The sequence below is a fragment of the Loxodonta africana genome, chromosome 19 (genome assembly GCF_030014295.1).
Source record: "Loxodonta africana isolate mLoxAfr1 chromosome 19, mLoxAfr1.hap2, whole genome shotgun sequence".
Classification (NCBI taxonomy): Eukaryota; Metazoa; Chordata; class Mammalia; order Proboscidea; family Elephantidae; genus Loxodonta; species Loxodonta africana.
Genome location: NC_087360.1, coordinates 11,278,999 through 11,300,674, shown reverse-complemented (window position 1 = coordinate 11,300,674; position 21,676 = coordinate 11,278,999). Strand labels below are relative to the sequence as shown.

Genomic DNA, 21,676 nt, shown 5'->3' with positions numbered 1-21,676 from the left:
CCCACTTCTTGGAATATATCCTAGAGAAATAAGAACTGTCGCATGAATAGATATATACACACCCATGTTCACTGCAGCACTGTTCACAATAGCAAAAAGATGGAAACAATCTAGGTGCCCGTTAACAGATGAACGGATAAACAAATTATGGTATATTCATACAGTGGGATACTACGACATGATAAAGAACAACAATAAATCTGCAAAATATCTCACAACATGGATGAATCTGGAAGGATTACGCTCAGTGAAATTAGTCAGTCACAAAAGGACAAATATTGTATGAGACCACTATTATAAGAACTAAAGAAAAGGTTTAAACAGGGAAGAAAATAGTCTTTGACAGTTACGAGGGTAGGAGGGAGAGACAGGGAACTCACTAACTAGACAGTAAAAAAAAAAAAAAAAGACAGTAGACAAGAATTATCTTAGGTGAAGGGAAAGGCAACACAAAATACAGGGGAAGTGAGCACAACTGGACTAAACCAAAAGCTAAGAAGTTTCCTGAACACAGCCAAAAGCTTTGAGGGACAGAGTAGCAGGGGCAGGGGTCTGTGGGCCATGGTTTCAGGAGACATCTAGGTCAACTGGCATAAAAAAGTTCATTGAGAAAATGTTCTGCATCCCACTCTGGTGAGTGGCATCTGCGGTCTCAAAAGCTTGCGAGTGGCCATCTAAGATGTATCAGTTGGTCCCAACCCACCTGGAACAAAGGAGAGTGAAGAACACCAAAGACACAGGAAAATATTATCCCAAGAGACAAAAGGGCCACATACACCAGAGACTCCATCAGCCTGAGGCCAGAAAAACTAGATGGTGCCCGGCTACCACCAACGACCACCCTGACAGGAAACACAACAGACAGTCCCTGATGGAGCAGGAGAAAAGTGGGGTGCAGAACTCAAATTCTAGTAAAAAGATCAGACTTAATGGTCTGACTGAGACTAGAGGAGCCCCAGAAGACATGGCCCCTGAACTCTCTGTTAACCAGAACTAAAACCATTCCTAAAGCCAACTCTTCAGACAAAGATTAGACTGGACTATAAAACATAAAATAATACTCATGAAGAGTGTGCTTTTAGTTCAAGCAGATAAACACGAGACTAAATGGGCAGCTCCTATCCGGAGGCAGGATGAGAAGGCAGAAGAGATAGGAGCTGGTTGAATGGACACAGGAACCCGAGGTGGAAAGGGGGAGTGTGCTGTCACTTTATAGGGACTGCAACTAGGGTCACATAACAACATGGGTATAAATTTTTATATGAGAAACTAACTTGAGCTGTAAACTTTCACCTAAACTACAATAAAAGATTTTTTTTTTAAAATCGCTACCCTTCTATATGCAAGCAAGTATGGCTTACTTGAGTTAACATTTAGCACCTTTTTTTTTTTTAAAGGTCAGCAGTTCAAACTCACCCATCAGCTCCGTGGAAGAAAGGCCTGGCCACCTGCTCCTGTGAAGATTATAGCCAAGAATACCCAATGGGTCGGGGGTGGGGAGGAAGCCCTATGGAGCAGTTGTACTCTGTAAATATGGGGTCGCCATGAGTCTGGATCGACTCTATGGCGACAGGTTTGGTTTTTCTGGTTTACTGCATACCAGGCATTGTGTTAGGTATTAGATTTGAAAAGAGTAAAACTCCTGGAGTTCGCTCAGGAAGAGAAAGAAGGAAGGCAATTCTAGTGTACTAACGTCATCTGTTACTCACGACAGCCTCGGAAAAAGGAATGATGACAATCACCTGCTAGTTAAACTGGCCAGGGGCCATCCCAGTCATTTTCATGGTCTAATTCTCCCAAAACAGCCCTGTGGTACAAATGGATAAGCACTTGGCTGCTAACCAAAAGGTTTTGGCTGTTTGAACCAACCCGTGGCTCCATGGGAGAAAGACCTGGCAACCTGCTTCTGTAAAGATTACAGCCTAGAAAACCCTGTGGAGCAGTTCTACTCTGTCACATGGGATCACTGTGAGTCATAATCAACTCGATGGCACCCGACAACAATCCTCCCAAACACCCTTGTCGGGAAGGAGAACTTTGTCTTGCCATGGCTGCGCCCCACCCTCCACCACCACCCTGTTGCCGAGGCAGAGGAAGAACAAGTGGTTTGCTGGATGTCAACAAGTAATTTCACGGTGAGGCAGCCCATCCAGTCTCCTTCTTTAGTCTGTGAACTTTCAGGTCTAACTTGTACCTCCTGCCTCCGTACCGCTGAGTTTATTATGAAACAAAAGACTTTCACTACCCCCGCCCACAAAGTATTTACTGAGCATTGACCATGTGGAAAGCAATTCAGGTGCTTTCAGCACATTTTTAAAGACTCCCCCACATCTCGAAGGCCCTGAGCCGAGCACGCACATGCACACAAACACGCACACGCACACACACGAGCACAGAGGCACGCAGACTCCGCTGTTTACCTAGTGGTGGGTACAGCACCTGTGCGAACATCTGTCCCGTATCCACTTGGAAGCATCAGAAAGGCTGTGAACCGTGCAGGGACGAGGAAGGGCTCACAGGAGAACTGGTGAGGCAAGGCAGTTTTCTCTGCACAGCGGTGCTCCTGGTGCCCCCGTGAGAGGTCAGCAGATGACCTCTGCTCTGAGGGACAAGTCTGGCTGGGAGACTCGACATGCATGAAGGCGACTGATGTGTCAGCTGGCGGTGCCCACTCAGCACAGATTAAAGGTTTACTTTATCCCTTACCAGGAGCACGGGGGCTGGCTGGACCTGGCCTTGATGAATCCTGGTCACGCCCAGCATCTGCTGGAGGCTGCTCTGATCAGAAGAGCAGAAGCAGGGGCAGGTGGCCTGGAGGCAGGGCACCTTGGGGAAGCTACAACTGGGGGAATGTCTACTTGCTGCAGAAACATGGACAGCCTAGGCACTGGGCCTGAGCTTGCCAGGCTGCTGCTGCCCCCCAGGGGAGCCAGCCGGGGGCCTGGAAACCCTAAGCGGTCAATGGTCAGGCATGGGGCTAAGTCCTGCTCTTCTTTTCCTTGGTTTCCCTTTCTGTCAAATGGGAAGACAGCCTGAAAGAGGCATCATGAATAAAGAAAAACACGATGGAAACAAATAAGTGGCCCTGAAGGATGGGCAAGAGATGGGGCTGCTTGATTGTCATTACTCCGGTAATGCAATGCGGACTGCAGGCAATCAAGGAAGTTAACCATTTGACACAAAAGGATCCTTAATAAAATGCAAAACAGCAGCTACCATTCTGTAAGAGGAGGGCAAAGAATTTAACACAAGGGAAAAAGGGCTCAGGTCCTCAAGGCAAGGAGCCTCGGGTTACCTGCCCAGGGCTCAGAAAAAGGGTTACATTGCTTCTTCGTTGAAAACGAAGCCATGATAGTCATTTAGGAGCCCTGCTGATACGGTGGTTAAAGCGCTGGATTGCTAATTGAAAGGTCTGTGGTTCAAAGGTACAAACTGCTTCACAGAAGTAGGATGTGGCAGTCTGCTTCCGTAAAGATTATAGCCTTGGAAACCCTACGGGGCAGTTCTACTCTGCCCTATAGGGTCGCTGTGAGTCAGAATCGACTCAACAGCAATGGGTTTGGTTTCGTTTGGATAGTTTCCATTTATCGAGCTGGGACTGCGATACGTAATATAAAATTTCCCGTGTCATTCTCACACCAGCCTGAATGTAGATGTCCGTATCCCCACTTTACAGATGCAGAAACTGAAGCTCAGGAGCTTGGCTCCTCTTTCAAGGTTGCAGCAACCAAGAGATGAAGCCAGGAATTCAGCTCCAACCTTTGCTGAAGACTGTGAGACTTGAAGAAATCCCTCAGCAGATGACATCACCCCCTCAACACACACACATTCCTAACAACCCAACACACAACCCTAAGAATTCTCCACGACCACCCCAACTCCAGGCTTTGAAGGCCCTAGACCCCCGGCACAATGTGGGCTTTCCACCAGGAAACGACGCACGGCAAAACCAAACAGGCCAGTGGGTCTGGAGGCTATGTGGACGTTGGTACTGAAAACACTCAAACGCCATCGATGCTACCAGACTGGCTCCAGGGTGAGCAGTAAAAACCACGATTCCAAAAAACAAGGCGGGCCAGCCAAGTGTGAACAGCCGACGCCGCAAAAAGAGGGGGCCCTGGAGAGTCACAGAGAGAAGACATCACGCTTGTCGACGACCACCCACAAGTAAAAGCTGGGGCAGCCAGCAGCTTGGAGCGGCTCCAAGCCATTAGCCACCGCTAAGCACAATAGCTCTGCCCGAGCTGATTTTCAGCGAGAGCTCAGAGAGTAAGGAAAAAATATAAAGTAAAATCCCACTCTAACAGAAAGAGAGACAGGAGGCCCAGGAATGGTGGAGCGGTGATGGGAAGGCTCAGATGTGAGGGAAGGTGGGAACTAAGCGCCCCAGGCCGGTACAGCCATTGTGGACACAGGTGGGCTCTCAGAGAAGTGCCAAGTGCTAGCAGCAGAGACCTACCTGTCCTAAAGGAGCCCTGGTGGCACAACGGTTAAATGCTTGGCTGCTAACTGAAAGGTTGGTGGTTCAAACCCACCAGTTGCTCCGTGGGAAAAAGGCCTGGCGATCTGCTTCAGTGAAGGTTACAGCCTAAGAAACACTATGGAAGTTCTACTCTGTTACATGGGGTCGCTGTGAATTGTAATCAACTCGATGGCACCCAAAACAACAACAACCCATCCTAAAAGTGGGCTGCTCCCAGGGGAAGCCAGGCCAGGCCCTGCCTGGCCTATTTCTGATCTGAACACATGTGAATGAGTCTCCTCGTCACCCCAGACAGCTCCCAGGGCTGGCTGAGCTGTGACAGACCGAGTTACCCAGGACTTGGAACCTACTTTTGGAACCTGGTGACTCACCCCCAGATACGTTACTTCCTTCACATCTATGTAGTAAATGCCCAGGGTATGTGCAGAAAAGATGTGGTCCTTGCCTTTGCAAAACCGGGGCTGCCAGAAAGAGGCACAGTTGTGTGCCACATCGGTGCCCAAAATGACAATTAGCCACCCAGGCGTTACACTGGGCTGGGGACTATCCATTCCTGCCCTGTCCAACCAGGTCACCTCAAATGGGCACCGTGGAGACATAAGAAAGAAATCCACACACAGGTTAAGCCTTGATTGATAGAAACATGATTTATAAAACCCAACTTGACACTGGGTGAACTAACGGGGATTATCCACAATGGGAAAGGAGTCCTTGCCAAACCCAGCCCTCCAGCTCATATTCTACATTACTGACTTCACCAAAATTCCATTTTCTCACAATCTTTAGGAATCCATCATTGCACAAAGCAAACCCCGACTCAGCACAGGAGACATTAATCACATATATGGCATGCGGGTGCTGGGGGCAGTGGCGCACAAAGGATGAGGCTTCCATGGCGTCTTCAGAGAGGGGGAGGCTGTGGAGACACAGTCCTGACCTCACCCGCTCAGGGAAGGCTCCCTGGGAGAAGAGGACAAAGGTCTTCCGTTGAAGAAAGCTGAAGTGGAACCCAACGGAAGCAGTGGAGACAGACGCCCAAAGGGAGGTTTGGCAGGGGAGGTGGATTAAATAACTGCACAAAGAGGGGATGTGAGCGGACAGAGCCAGGCGCTGACTGCTGATTGCTGGCTCAGATTTCCAGGATGAAGTAAAAGGATGGAGGCTAGGCACCCAGAAGTGTAACTGAGGCATGATTCCTTATAGCCTGGAACCTGCTGGGGCCGCTGCAGGTTTCAGGAGCCAAGCAGGGAAGGTGGGACTGGATACTTGGTGTTATAAGGCTTCATCTTTCTTAAACCTTAAACCAAAAATACCCACTGAAGTCTTCTTTAAGCCAAACAATAAAACCAAAAACTAAACCCATTGCCGTTGAGTCGATTCTGACTCATAGTGACCCTATAGGACAGAGTAGAACTGCCCCACAGGGTTTCCAAGGAGTGCCTGGTGGATTTAAACTGCTGACCTTTTGGTTAGCAGCCATAGCTCTTAACCACTATGCCACCAGCGTTTCCAAACGAGAGCAACGCTTAATTAGTAAAGACAGTCCGCTGTGAGCATTGTGGTCTTTTAAAGAACTATCTATGTGGGATCAACTGAGCCTTGGTAGTGCAGTGGTTAACAGCTCGACTGCTAACCAAAGGGTCAGCAGTTCAAATCCACCAGCCGCTCCTTGGAAACTCTTTGGGGCAGTTCTACTCTGTCCTCTAGGGTCGCAATGAGTTGGAATCAATGGCAACCGGTTTTAATTTTTGGCTGTGGGATCAAACTGACAACAGCAACTCAGAAGAGCAGATAAGAATCTTAGTTGGCAATGAGTTTATGTCAAGGTGGGAGGAATGATTCGGGAAAGGAGGGTGAGAATGGTTGCACAACTCAAAGAATGTAATCAATGCATTGAACTGTACACGTAGAAATTATTGAATTGGCGTATGTTCTGCTATGTATATTCTCAATGAGAAATTAAACAAATTATTAAAATGAATTAATTAAACCCCAAGTTGGTAAAGCAATACAAAAGGAAAAGGTTTCATCTTTCATTCAGTTCAAGAACTTGGCCTAACCACACCAAGTGAGCTGGCCTAAGTTTGTGGGTTCTTATCTACACTCCGATGTTATTGAAACCTTCAGGACTACCTGAACCTGAGCAGAGAAATGCTTTCTGTAGGCAAGGCCTTAAAAACAGAGGTAGCAGCGCTCTGTGACTAGAGAGAAAGGGCATGCCACACTTCTGACCTGCTCAGGTGTCTGGCAGGCATGCTGAGTGAACGACCCCTACTGTTCCATTGTCTGACTGAACAGATCCCTTCCTTTCTGCGCCTCAGCCTGCACATCTGAAGAATGGGGATAAATCCCACCTACTTCACAGGGGCTATTAGGATACACCATCCGTAAGCATTATTATATGTGTTCTTTACAACGGTGAGCTGTGCTCACTGCCTGTACCAAGAGGGTTACAAGAGTGGCTCTGGGGAAGACTCAGAATTTAGGTGGCATGAAGGATTCTCTGATTTGCAGCTGTTGGACTCATTGTCGCGCCAGGGAGTGGGGATGAAACCCATCACTGTTTGTGTTTACTGAAACAAGAAAACACAGAGCTTGTGGGAGCTGTTTACAAGTGCTCCAAATGCACTGAAGCTGGGAGGCCGCCAGCAAGTTTATCTAGAAGGTTCCCTGAACATAATTGAGCCTGTGGTGCAGTGGTAGAATTCTCACCTTCCGTGCAGCAGACCAGGGTCCAATTCCCGGCCAGCGTATCCCATGTGTAGCCACCATGTCAGTGGAAATTTGTGTGTTGCTATGATGCTGAACGGGTTTCGGTGGAGCTTCTAGATGAAGACAGACTAGGAAGAAAGGCCTGGTGATCTACATCCAAAAATGAGCCAGTGAAAAACCCTGTAGATCACAACAGTCCGATTCACAACCCATCACGTGGATGGCTCAGGACCGTGCAGTTTCATTCCATTGCGCATAGGGTCGCCATGAGTCAGGAGCTGACGGCAGCTAACAACAATATGGAAAAACAAAACCCCTAAACTCACTGCTGTCGAGTCAATTCTGACTCATAGTGACTCTATAGGACAGAGTAGAACTGCCCCATAGGGTTTCCAAGGTGTGGCTGGTGGATTTGAAGTGCTGACCTTTTGGTTAGTAGCTGAGCTCTTAACCACTGCACCACCAGGGCTCCAAGCCCCTAAAGTATGCCTCAAAAAACAAACAAAAAAGACATGGGGAAAGAGATTGGAATTAAAAAAAAATGTTTTTAATCTAAACACCCTCCTTGTTTTCCACGATGCCAATTCCTCAATACATGGAGGGTGTTTGGTTATGAGGACGAACCCTACCCAGCCCTCCTTTTCTCCACTAGGGCAAATACCGGATATTCCGGCTTTATCATGAAGGCTGGGAGGCAACACTTCCTGGCTGAGCAGATGGAGGGCTTCCTGATCAGCCCTCGATTAGAATGGCTTGTTTAGCGGGGTGTGGGTTCCCCTTCATGACAGCCGGGAACAAAGCAGAAACTTATCTGACGGAAACATCCGAAGCCATCCCTTTTTAACCAGGAGATTGGTTCTGGTCCTGCAAGGTCCTATCGGATCCTAACTGTTTGGCATGGCAGGTGGTCAGGAAGGACAGGGCAGGAGAGATGTGCTGGGAACAGCTGAACATATTCATCCCATCGTCCCTGTTTTCCTTTCATTAACTACTTCCTCCTGGCCAGATAGTGCTTCTGATGTTTCTGGTCTAAGAGGCACCCTCCTTTGCCCCAGGCCAGGTGAAGCTGAGAAAGTACTAATATTCTTCAGTATTGTCCAGACATTTCCTGAGTGCCTTTTATAAGCCAGGAACTGCGCTTCAAGGCTGTGCAGATGGGTAGGCTCATCTATACAGGCTTTGCCCTGGGGAGCTTCAGGGCCTGGTCTGGGAGACAAACATAGGAAGAAAAATGCCAAATCTGGCTCTTGCCACTTAGAACATCCTGCAAGTTTCCTCTCCACCCGCCTCCCAATCTCCAGGGAAGGAAATCACCCCCTATTCAGGGCTGGCCCACCCCAAGGTGCCCAGGGGGGTTATGGTGGTGGCGGGAGGAGGCACCCAGAGCTGGCAAAGTGTTAAGTAGGCAGACACTCTGTCATTGTGTCACTTTTGGGCCCAAACACATTTAGTAGCTCTACATGCTCCACTCAACCAGGTCCAAACTCCACCATGGGTATTCCGGGCTCTCCATAAAATGGTTCTGCCTGTTTCTGAACCCCGGCCATGGTAATAGCAGCTACATCCACTGGGGGCTCACCCTGGAGGCACTGTGCTAATTGTCTGAGGTATACCGTCTTGTGTAAACCTCAGAACTACCCGAGTATTATTAGTATTTTCATTCTACAGGTGGGCAAAGTGAAGCTGCCCGTTAGATGGCACGTGTACCCCCAGCATGCCCCATGCCTACCAGAACCCACACGGCCAGTTCCCCACTCTTAACTACAAGAAAGAAGTATAGCCAGCATGCTCCTTAGAAGCAAGGATGGCAAGACTACATCTCATGTACTTTGAACATGTTATCAGGAGGGACCAGTCCCTGGAGAAGGACGTCATCTTGGTAAAGTAGAAGATCAGCGAAAAAGAGGAAGATCCTCAATGAGCTGGAATGACGTAGGGGCTGGAAAAATGGGCTCAAACATACCTACTATCGTAGGGATGGCACAGGACCAGGAAACGTCTTGTTCTGTTATACGCAGGGACGCTATGAGTCAGAACCGACTCCACAGCATCTAACAACAACAACTTCAAGGTCACGTTCTCTGAACCAGGTTCTCCTGAATGGTTTGGGGAGAGGAAGAGCTGCCTGTTTTTGCAATTAGATAAGTACCTCCAACAAAGTGCAGATCAGGCAAAGGGTCCCTGATGCAAATGGCACCCATGGCCCCATTTTAGCTATCCAGGCTGGTCTCCATGTGTGCTCACCTGCCATTGGGAACCATTGACCTCAGAGGGGTCGCCTACCCCAACAATCCCACCCAGCTTCTGAGTCAGCTCTCAAAGCCCAACCCAAGGCATCCTATCCTTTTTGGCCCTTCCTTTCCCATTCTCAAATCTTCGCTCCTATGAATTTCCATTTTCAGCCCAAATTTTCCTGTTTCCACTACCACTATGTACAATTTAAGCAGATGCCTGTCCAGGGAACAAACTGGGGAAGGGCACACATTAAGGAGGAAGCCTTCGTTTTCGCTGGATCGGTGACACCGTGGCTCTTTTTTATCATCTGATCCTCACTTGTCCATGCTGTCTGGCTTCTCTGTGATGATCAGATACAGCGTTTACCATGCAACACCAACTGTTTGGCTATTTTTACAACACGGAAGGGAGCTCCAGGTATGGAATCCCAACTGAGAATAACATGCCTTCTAAGACATCTTTAAAAAAAAAAAAGGGTAAAGATAGAAAGCCAAGTTCATTTTGGAAGAGAAAATACAGGCTTAAATTCTACCTCTTGCACAAAGCTTTACTTCATGGCGTTGTACAGCGCCAGGGGTAAGTTTCAACCTCTCAGGTCCTCAGTTTCGTCTTCTGTAAGACGAGGACACTGAAAACACCTTCCTTCAGGTCTGCTAGGAGGACTGAATGAATCAACACAAGCTGAGTGTGCCGGACACTCCCTGGCACATAGTAGGGGCTTGATACCTGTGGCACAAAGTAGGGGCTTGATACCTGTGAGCCATTATTATTATTGTGTGCAATTTCACTCAAAAGAAGCCCTGGTGGTACAATGGCTAAACACTTGGCTGCTAACCAAAAGGTTGGCAGTTCAAACCCACTCAGTGGCTCCAAGGGAAAAAAAACCTTGTGATCTGCTCCCATAAGATTACAGCCTTAGAAACCCTATGGGGAAGTTCTACTACATCACCCAGGGTCGCTATGAGTTGCAATCAACTTGGCGGTACACAACAATAAAAACAACAACTTCACTCAGCTTGGAATAATGGGGGCTCAGGGTTGGCATCTGGAAATGTTTAAATTAGGGAACACAGCAAAGGAGTAAGAAAGGGCTCCCTGAGCATGAAGGTGGGATGGGGTGGTCTCGGGGCCGATGTCTCCTACAGGCTCTGTCCCTTGGTGCTTCCTCTGAAGGAGACAGGTTTCTTTCCTGGGCCGTGGTGCTGAAATGGCTCCGGGGAGGACACCTCAACCAGAGGCCACCAGAGGCACGCTACTATAAGCCATCAAAGCCCTCCCATGTTTCCTCACCGACATGGAGGCTGTTCTGGCTCATGAATCCCTCTCAGAGCAAATGTGAACTTAGACCTCCCTACGGCAAGCCGTGAAGAGCGGTGCAGCAGGCACTCCAGCCCTCACCCAGCTGCTGCTGCTGCCATTTAGACACAGCAGCGTTCTGTGGGCAAAGAGGAGAACGGCATTTCATGGCGGGGGGCCCAAGGCAACAGATAGGATCCCCCCGTGAAGACATAGAGGGTTGAGGAAGGGAAAGGCTTTGAGTCTCCATCACGAGGCTCAAACCCAGCATGCCGGGTGCTTGCTCATTTTAATTGGCGCCACTGCCGGTCTGGCGACACCCAGCATTCTGCCTGGGCGAGGCCCTAAAAAAGCCAGGGGAGTGACTATGGTGGAGCCAAATGCCTGCGCGCCCAGGGAGCCTGTGAAAATCTAATTGCTGTTTGGTCTCCAGCTGCCATGCTGCCTCTGCTCCCCAGCTGGGCGGTGGCCTCCAACTGGGCCAGGAGCGAGGCAGAAGAAGGTTTGGATCATGGCTGGAATGGGGATACCGACTTGTGGCGGATGTTCCAAAGAAGTAGCCCAATCTCCAGCCATGATAACAACACCCACAACGGGCCGGGCACTTACTGTGTGCCGAGCACAATGTGCCTCACACACGATCACCCTGAATCCCCCACGGCCCCACTCTACAGATGAGGAGGCTAAGGCCTGGGGAAGCCAAGCTCTGTGTTCAGGGAGCACGGAAAGCCTCGGGGCTTGACACCAGAGCCCTCACACTTACCCACTCCTCCACCTGGGACATCACAAGTGACAAAAGCTATGCAAGTCCCTTGGGCACTCTTTGGCAAGTATGCTGGGGCACTTGGTCAGAGAAAGAGCCACAGGCCCAGATTTTTGTGATGGAGAGTCCACCTTGGGGTTAGAGTCCCTCTCCCTCTCCAAGCTCATCTTAGCCACGTCTGCCCCAATGCCAACAGTGTGGGCCCATCCTGACAGAGCCTGGTGCCAATCAGCCCTGGCTGCACGAGGCTCTGGGAAGGTGGCCAGGGCTCCACATGTTGGTCCCCTGCAACGGGGCAGTGACCTCCACATTGTTAGACACAGCACTAGGTAACTCCCAATGGCATGCTAGGTGTCAGGGGGTCCTCTGCTCTGTTACTTTCTTGGGCCTTATCCCTGCTTGGCCTGTCACCTGGAAACCGTGGGCAACTCAGCTCCAAAAGAGCCCATGAGGCCAGGAAGTACCCCGCTCAAACCCTGACCACTCCCCTGACCCATTCTTTCTCACCCAGAAAGGGCATGTGGTGGAGGCTCATCTTATGCAGCAGCTGGGCAACGAGAAGGCAAACACTGAGCATGACCAAAACTACCTTGGAAAATCCCTGTGTTGCCCAAAATGTTCTGACTCCCTGAACGTGGTGGTCCAGCCCACTACCCGGTGCAAAATGTGGACCGTGGGCTGTATCTAAACTGCACCACCGAAGCCAGCCCCGCTGATTGTTTTCAAGGTTATTCCTCAGGTCTGAGCTTTAAATACCTCTGCTCCTACCTGCCTCCTTTATCAGCCTGACACTGTTCTGCCAGTGAGTCATTCATTAGCATGTCAGCAGCCACTTTTATGGCCCAAAGATGTTTGAGTCTTGGATAAAATCCATCCTTGCCCATAAAAAAAAAAAATAGCTTGCCCATAGGAGGAGAAAAATCCCCACCCTATAGATTCTTGCAGGGACATGGTTCTAGCAAGGTCAAGGCTGCAAAAGACCTTCCTAAAGTGTTAAAAAGCAAAGATGGCACCTTGAAGACTAAGGTGCCCCTGACCCAAGCCATGGTATCTTCAATCATCTCCTATGCACGCGAAAGCTAGACAATGAATAAGGAAGACCGAAGAATTGATGCCTTTGAATCATGGTATTGGGGAAGAATATTGAATATACCATGGGCTACCAGAACGAACAAATCTGTCTTGGAAGAAGTACGGCCAGAATGCTCCTTAGAAGCAAGGATGGCAAGACTACGTACGTCTCACATACTTTGGACATGTTATCAGGAGTGTTCCATCTCTGGTGAAGGACATCATGCTTGGTAAAATAGAGGGTCAGTGAATAAGAGGAAGGCCCTTAAAGAGATGGATTGACACAGTGGCTGCAACAATGGGCTCAAGCATAACACTGATTGTGAGGATGGCGCAGGACCAGGAAGTGTTTAGTTCTGTTGTACACAGGGTCTCTATGAGTTGGAACTGACTCCATGGCACCTAACAATAATAACAAGGTCATGGCCATACCACAGGTCATCTCTAGTACAGGGTAAATGTCAGGCCTTGCAGCCAGGTTCCTGGGTACCTGCATCTGAGGGAAGGGCAAGAGGATGTAGGTGGAGAGCCAGAAGAAGGATTCTGCAGTGGCTGCTGGGTCCAGGGCTGAGGTCCAGGCTTGTTCAACACAACACTCACGCACTTAGAAAGCTTGCTCAGTTCTCAGTGGCTAATACCCATATCACTGCCAACTCTGCTAAAGGCCTCTGTCTGCATTCTGCCAACTCCTTACTATCTCAAGGGTTTACATCCACCACAGACTGGTGGCGAGGATGGCAGCCTCCAGGACAATCGGCTGGGCTAGGAGAAATGGGACTCAAAGCACCGGTTAGGAGAAGAGGTAGGAGGGGATGCCACCCACCTCTGATGAGGGCCCTCAGCCAACCACTCCCATGAGCTCCAAGCCTCAGAAACCCAACTAGGTTTGTTTTGCCCTCACGTGTTGAGTACATACATATCGTAGGCATTGAGCTAGGTGACACAAAGATGAATAAGGTCTTTCTGGTGCCTGTGGAACTTAGGGCCTAGTAGGGGATTCAGACGGTTAAACAAGTAATCACCAACACAGTCAGCTACTTGTAATAATAGAAGCCGTATTAAGACACCAAAGCAGAAGAGGGCAGTGAGTAATTAACTGTCAGGAAGGGGAGGTTCAGTGAGGCTTCAAAGAAGAGATGGCATTATCAGAAAGGTTTTCAACCAGTCTGTTCCGGTTCGAGCCCCTGCAGAGAATTTGCATTTCCACCCCAAATATACTGAATCAGAACCCATATTTTAACAAGATCCTCAGGTGATTCTTATATATAATAAACTTTGAGAACCACTGTTCTATTAATGGTTCTCAGAACTGGTCCCTAACCAACAGCATTAGCATCGCCAGGGAACTTGTTAGAAATGCAAATTCTCAGCAGGGGTTCAAAGGAGAATGAACCAGTTCGAAGCCCTGGTGTCTTATCTAGTGCTGCTATAACAGAAATACCACATGCGGATGGCTTTAACAAAGAGAAATTTATACTCTCATAGTCTCGGAGACTAGAAGTCTGAATTCAGGGTGCCAGCTCCAGGGGAAGGCTTTTTCTCTGTCACTCTGGGGAAGGTACTTGTTATCAATCTTCCCCTGGACTAGGAGCTTCTCAACGTAGGGATCCCGGGTCCAAACGACCCACTATTTTCCTGGCTCTTCTTTCTTGATAGCATGAGGTCCCCATGTCTCTCTGCTCACTTCTCTCTTTTATATCTCAAAAGAGATTGGCTTAAAACACAACCTAATCTTGTAGATTAAGTCCTGCCCCATTAACAAGTGTTGCTAATATCACCTCATTAACATCATAGAGGTAGGATTTATAACACAGGAAAATCACATCAGATGACAAAATGGTAGACAATCACACAATGCTGAGAATCATGACCTAGCCAAGCTGACAGATATTTTGCAGAGGAGGAGGACAAAATTCGATTCATGACACCTGGTTTTCAAGACCCAGGTGAAGCTCCTGAGCAAATAAGAGGCTGGGCAAGGCATTCTAGGCAGAGTTACCAGCAAGACAGAGCAGTTTAAGAATGCATGGGGTATTCACAGGACTATCAGTAATCTGATGCTACAGGCTGAGGCAGGAGATGGGACCAGTCAAGCACGAAGCTGCTAGAATACATAAGGCCTCATATGTCAGCCAAAAGTAGTCCTGGTTGTGCAGTGGTTAAAGTGCTCGGCAGCTAATCAAAAGGCTAGTGGTTTGAACCCACCAGCCACTCTGTGGGAGAAAGATGTGGCAGTCTTCTTCCGTAAAGATTATAGCCTTGGAAACCCTACGGGCCAGGTCTACTCAGTCCTACAGGGTCGCTATGAGTTGGAATCAACTCATTGACAATGGGTTTGGCTTTATGCCAGCTAAAGAGCTTGGCTTGTATCCTGTAGGGGATGGGAAGGTCTTCAGGGGCTTCAATCAGGGGGAAGTTCCAGGTCGGATTTGTGTTTTACACGAACTGCCAGATGGGAGGGATGGTGGGGAGGGGTGCCATGGGTAGAAGGTCAATTCCAAAATCCAAGCATGAAATAACAATGGCCTGAAATTTTTTTCTGTGGAGAGGCCCAACCATTTTTCCCAGCCAGGCTTGGTGGAGCAAACACACAAGTTCTTAGACGTTTTAGCAAACGACCCAGGAAGAGGGTAAGAGAGGAAACGGAGGCACCAATGCACAGAGCAGAAAGCACAATTTCCCTGGGTACTGTCAGTATATATTTCTTTTTCTTAAGAAACAAGCTGAAATAAGCCACTGACTTTTCCAGTCTAAGAGCAGCTTCATTTGGGGCCTATCCAAGGTCAGGTCTATTTCCTACTCATCAAGGTCCAGCATCAGTTCAAAAACTTGATCTTGACACAGAACTGGGCTGCTTTTTCCACTTTTACCTACAAGAGAGTTGGACGGCCTATCATCAGCACTGATACTTTGGAAAGACTTAAAAGTGGCACCCACATCCAAGATGCATCAATTGGTCTCAACCCCCCTAGAGCAAAGGAGAATGAAGAAACCAAAGACACAAGGCAATTACAAGCCCAAGAGACAGAAAGGGCCACATGAACCAGAGACTACATCATTCTGAGACCAGAAGAACTAGATGGTGCCCGGCTGCAACCGATGACTCACCTGACAGGGAATGCAACAGAGAACCCCTAAGGGAGCAGGAGAGCAGTCGGATGCAGACCCCAAATTCTCAATAAGACCAGCCTTAATGGTCTGACTGAGACTAGAAGGACCCCGGTGGTCATGGCCCCCAGACCTTCTGTTGGCCCAGGACAGGAACCATTCCCGAAGCCAACTCTTCAGACATGGATTGGACCAGACAATGGGTTGGAGAGGGATGCTGGTGAGGAGTGAGCTTCCTGGATCAGGTGGACACTTGAGACTATGTTGGCATCTCCTGCCTGGAGGGGAGATGAGAGGGTGAAGGGGGTTGGAAGCTGGCGAGGTGGACACGAAAAGAGAGAGTGGAGGGAGATAGCAGGCTGTCTCATTAGGTGGAGAGTAATTGGGAGTGTGTGGCAAGGTGTATATGGGTTTTTGTGTGAGAGACTGACTTGATTTGTAAACTTGCACTTAAAGCACAATAGAAATTATATAAAAAAAAAAAAAGTGGCACCCAGCAGAACAACCAAGATTCCACTTTAGAATCTTGTTGTTGTTAGGTGCGACAGAGTCGGTTCAAACTCATAGCGAACCTACGTACAACAGAACAAAACACTGCCTGGTCCTGCGCCATCTTCACAACCGTTGTTATGCTTAGGCCCGTTGTTGCAGCCACTTTGTCAATCCATCCCATTGATGGTCTTCCTCTCTTTCACGGACCCTCTACTTTATCAAGGATGATGTCTTTCTCCAGGGACTGGTCCCTCCTGATAACATCTCCAAAATACATGAGATGAAATCTCACCATCCTCACTTCTAAGGAACATTCTGACCATACTTCTTCCAGGGCAGGTTTGTTCATTCTTCTGGCAGTCCATGGTATACTCAATATTCTTCACCAACACCATAATTCAAAGGCATCAATTCTTCTTCGGTCTTCCTTATTCATTGTCCAGCTCTTGCACGCATATGAGAATCTTGGGCCTGGCTATTTCCAGACTTGATCTACACCCTTAGTACTTCAACGCTTTCTCTTTCTGTCCTGTCCCTTGTTTTGACTGGGGAGTAATGGCCTCCCTCCCTGGGGGTAGCCTCCTCTGAAGTGAAGTCTGTATCTTATTTATACAGAGAGTAGAAAGATCAAATAGATGTTACTGCTTACTAGTTGTGTGATCTTGGACAAGTTACTTAACGTCCCTGAGACAGTTTCTTCCTCTGTAAAATGTGGATACCAATAATTTTACAGTAACTCTGTAACAAGATGTTGTTGTTGTGGTTAGGTCCATCAAGTTGATTCCAACTCATAGTGACCCCATGTGACAGAGTAGAACTGCCCCATAGGGTTTCCTAGGCTGTATTATTTATGGAAGCAGATTGCCAGGTTTTTTTCCTGAAGAGCCACTGGGTGGGTTCAAACTGCCAACTTTTTGGTTAGCAGTCGAGTGTTTAACTGTTGTGCCACCAGGTCTCCTTATACAATGAGGTAATATATGTAAATATAACATGGAAATAACTGCTAAGGGCCAACATTCATATTTATTATGGGCCTATGAAGACATGGAGGAAGAAGAAGGGAAGGATCTTCAGAGTCAGACAGTCCAGGGTCCAAGTCACTACTCAAATACTTGTTGGCTTTGTGATCTTGGGCAAGTTACTTAACCTCTCTGGTCCATAATTTTCTCCTCTGTAAAACAGGGCTAATACTGCCTACCTTGCAAGGGGAACTTAGTGAGATAACAGATAAGAAAGAACCTAACAATTAGCTTGACAACTCCAAGGCATTTAAGAAAACCAAAAAAACCAAACCCATCACCACTGAGTCAATTAAATCACAGCAATCCTTTAAGATAGACTAGAACTGCCCGCTGGGTTTCCGAGGCTGCAATCTTTATGGAAGTAGACTGCCACTTCTTTCTCCTGCAGAGCACTGGTGGGTTCAAACCACCGACCCTTTGGTTAGCAGCCGAGTGCTTAACCACTGCACCACCAGGGTTCCTTGGCATTTAAGAAGTGTTGCTAAAATCAGAGTCACTGCTTTCTCAGCCCTGAGTGGCACTTAGGGAAATACCTAGTTTATATTCTAGCCCTCCTGCACCACAACCAACCAGCACCAGCTCTGCACCTTAGATGGGATGAACATGCAGAAACAAGGAGAGGCCAGTCTGCAGGGAGCCAGGCCTCCTTGTGCACTCTCACCCCCAAGGAACACTGCTCGCCTTCATTACTTCCAAGGGAGGCTGCTGAGCGCCCTATAACCCACTGTGCTCTCTCCAGACAAAGGAGACCAGGGAGCCAGGCTTGTCCTTCCATGGGCCCAAGTATCCACACTTGCAAACTGGAGAAGAGCAATACCCCTCTGTCCTGGCTGAGGACGAATGGCAGACAGGGGGAACATCCACTTGCCAAGGAGACCCCAAAGCTCTGGTCTCTGATGACTTAGGACCCTCCATAAAAGGCAAGTTATTTGAAGCCTCTCCTGAGCCCGAAGCCTGAGCAAACGAAGCAAATGGCTTTGGGACAAAAACCAGAAACGTTCTTAAGGCCTCCCATTCTGCCAGAAACACAATTAAAATTTAAAAAATTAAAAGCTCATGACCTCTCTTGGGTTCACTTTGTGCTAGGCTTTGGCTTAAAGGAAGACAAAGCAGAACCCAAAACCCTCAAATCAATGGCTCACTTGAGTGCGTCAACAACATCCACAACAAATGCCAGCTCCCTCCCACCCTGTCCTGGGCAGTGCAGGGGCTGAGCTCAAGCAGAGGGAAGCAGTCAGCTCCACTTTCCTGCCAACAGTTTCAGACTGGGACAGGCTGAGGCTGGTGTGGAAATCTGTTTCTTTTTTTAACAGGGAACGGGGCCGGGAAGCTAGCCAAGAAGCAGGTTAGACTGAGGCCCTAGCTAGACATCCACGGTCAAAGCCAAGGTATCTCTCAGGTGCAAGGGATGCAGGTGGCTGAGGGAGACAAGGGTCCCAGGAGGGCAAGGGAGCCCCCAAAAGCATCATGAAGCTGGGTGTGTAGAATGGGAAACGCCAGGGTCTTCCGGTAGTCATTTCAGTGGCACGACTTGGGGGGTCCGATGTGGGTGTGAGGCAACAGGTATACATCTCCCCATAGACCACAAAGCCCACCATCTCTCAGCCCCCAGCCCATCCCACTGACTTACTTTTGCTAGGCAGTTCCTCTTGGGCCAGTCCATTGGAGGGAGCCAGGGGAGTGCTGCTGCCCTCATCCAAAGTCAGGATCAGAGGCACGTCATCATCTAAGCTCACAGCCATGGTGTCCTCTCCTACAGTCCTCAGGATGCGATGGCCAGGGCCTTAAGTAGTCTCGGGTTTGATGTCCCTTTCAAAGCCACTGCCCCCGAGGTGCTTCTCAGAAACTCCTCCATTAGCGGCATCTTCTAGGGTTTCGGGGGACAGAAAAAGGAAGCGAATCATTCATACACAACCGTCACTGAGGGGCATGTTCTGGGAATAGATGGTGGTTTTGGTTACACAACCTTGTGTCTATATTAAAAACCGCTGAATTGTAGACTTTGAAATGGTGATTTTCATGGTATGTGAATCATATCTCACAAACCTGGAAAGAACATATACTGAAAAGTTAAGAGTAATTAAATTTGGAGAGTGAGATTACGGCTAATATGTTCCACCACCCTCCCTAGACATTTGTGTGTGTCTTATAAAGATTTAAAGATTCGGAAAAAAATATATAACCATTAAAATAATATTGGTTAATACGCTTTTTTTGAGCACTTACTATGTACCGGGCACTCTTCTAGCCCCATAAGAAAACCAAAAAAACCAAACCCAGTGCCATCGAGTCGATTTGACTCATAGCGACCCTACAGGACAGAGTAGAACTGCCCCACAGAGTTTCCAAGGAGTGCCTGGCAGATTTGAACTGCCGACCCTTTGGTTAGCAGCTGTAGCACTTAACCACTACTCCACCAGGGTTTCCCCATGAGATAGGTAGGATTACTATCCCTCTATGACAGAGGGGCACAGAGGGGTTAGGTAACTTGCCCCAACACCCACAGGTAGAAAGCCAAGCTTGGAACAACACAGTCTGATTCCAGAGCTGTGCTCCCAGCCACCACACCACGATTTCTCTAAGTAGCAGGCTTGATATTTAGGGAGTACCTAGCTTCATCGACCTTAGCACGCCAGGTTATCTGTCGCTATTAGGTGCTGTTGAGTCGATTTTGACACCCCATGTGACAGAATCGAACTGCCCCATAGGGTTTCCTAGGCTGTAATCTTTATAGGAGCAGTCTGCCATATCTTTCTCCCACGGTGCTGCCTGGGTAGGTTCGAACTGCCAACCTTTTGGTTAGCAGCCAAGTGCTTAACTGCTGTGCTATCAGACCTCCTTTCCATTTCCGTTTAGGAGGACCAAAAGAAAAGCAAAGACTCAGCAGATCTGACTGTGGACCTTTGAACTTCAAAACAGCAGTAGGTTCCGCCCTCCAGCTGTTACCTTCTGGGCTCAATCAACTTTGCCTCCAAGTTGATGCACTGAAATGGCAACCAGGCAACTTAGTTCTTTCACAAAAATCATCAAAATGACTCTAGGCAGACCCTAGTGCATCAACAGGGAACCGCAGAGCTTCTTAAAACAAGGCAGCAAAAAGTAAACACCATTCTACTTACTGCAAGCTTGTAAGTCTGCCTGGCTAACTTCCTGTGAGATTTTTTTTTTTTAAGTTTCCTCCCAATCTGGGGATTTATTTTGCTTTTGAATCTCAGTAGTGAGGAGGTAGAAAAAGAGGAAATCTCACATACGACATCATTATGCTGTCTTGGGAATTCTGTGCGGTTTATCTTGTTTTAACTTTTTACCATTGATACTTTCAAACACACATAAAAGTAGTGAGAATATGTAAATGAACTTCCTTGCATTCATCACCCGCTTCAACAACTACCAACATTTTGCCATTCTCTCCTGTGTTTATTTTGATGAGAGACTCTATCAACCTTCTCCACACATCAAGAAGTGGTTTCCTAATTTTATCGTTACCATAACGGCTACTGGTTTTGTCGGTTTGTTTAACTGTTTAATACATGACTGCTTGCTTGCAGTGTCTTAGCTCAGTGGGTTTTCCCACTAAAGGGAGATTTGACAATGTCTGCAGCCATTTTTGATTGTCACAACTGGCTGGAGGGAGGCAGGCAGGGTTGTTACTGGCATGTAGTGGGTAGAGGCCAGGGATAGTGTTAAGCATCCTACAGTGTACAGGATAGCCCTCCACAACAAAGAATAATCAGGCCCAAAGTGTCAATGGTGTCTGTTGAGAAACCCTACCTTAGCTAATATCCCTGTTTCATAGATAAAGGAACTGAGGCTTAGAGAGCTTAACTGAAGTTGCCTTTTGTAAGTAAACAACAGGGAAGTGGTCCATACCAAAATAACCCATTCCTGTCAAGTGGATTCCGACTCATAAGGACCCTATAGAGAAGTGGTAGAGTCCAGATTTCAACCCAGGTAGTCCGAATTCAGAGACTTTCCCCGTTTAATTATTACCCTATACCTCTTCCCAGAACAGCGCCCCATAACATTCAAAACCATGGTTTTAGAGAAGGAAAAGTTGGGCCCAGAGAGGGGAAGGGACCTACCCAAGGTCACACGGTGCCCAGGCAGAGCTACAGAGCAGACTCCTGAGTCCTAGCCCAGTGCTCCTTCCAGTGGGCTTTGCTTCTCGCTCTATAGAACACCGAGGGCCGCGGGGAGTCATCCCAGGGAAAGGGGATCAGCAGCTGTCCCGTTACCCGCTGGGGCTGCCTGACCCAGGCATGAGCCCGGTGTAGGGCTGCCTGAGGGTGCCAGGGAGAGAGCTGGAGGGGGAGGAGGAAAGGCTGAGGAGCGCCGGCTTCACGTGCTCCCAGCTCTGGGCCCCAAGTGGGGGTCGACCCAGGGGGCCAGGGGCGAGAAAAGGGGGTGCAAAGCGCCGGCCTGGGCTGGAGGAAGAGAAGCACGGCGGTGATTTTCCTGCGCCCCCCCCAGGACCCGTCCTGCCCGCCCGCACAC

General features: G+C 48.4%; 1 protein-coding gene across 8 annotated transcripts in view; it reads right to left on the bottom strand.

Annotated features, from left to right (window-relative positions):
• TPCN1 (two pore segment channel 1) overlaps positions 1-21,676 on the bottom strand; it is a 63,150-nt gene that overhangs the window by 41,219 nt on the left and 255 nt on the right. For 7 of the 8 annotated variants that reach the window (XM_064272243.1, XM_023559486.2, XM_023559482.2 and 4 more), the window contains exon 2: positions 18,813-19,049. In XM_064272243.1, the coding sequence (XP_064128313.1) occupies positions 18,813-18,924 (112 nt within the window). In that variant the 5' untranslated portion in view covers positions 18,925-19,049. Of the gene's footprint in view, positions 1-18,812; positions 19,050-21,264; positions 21,667-21,676 lie in introns of those variants that run through there. The other variant, XM_023559484.2, reaches the window with a different exon arrangement.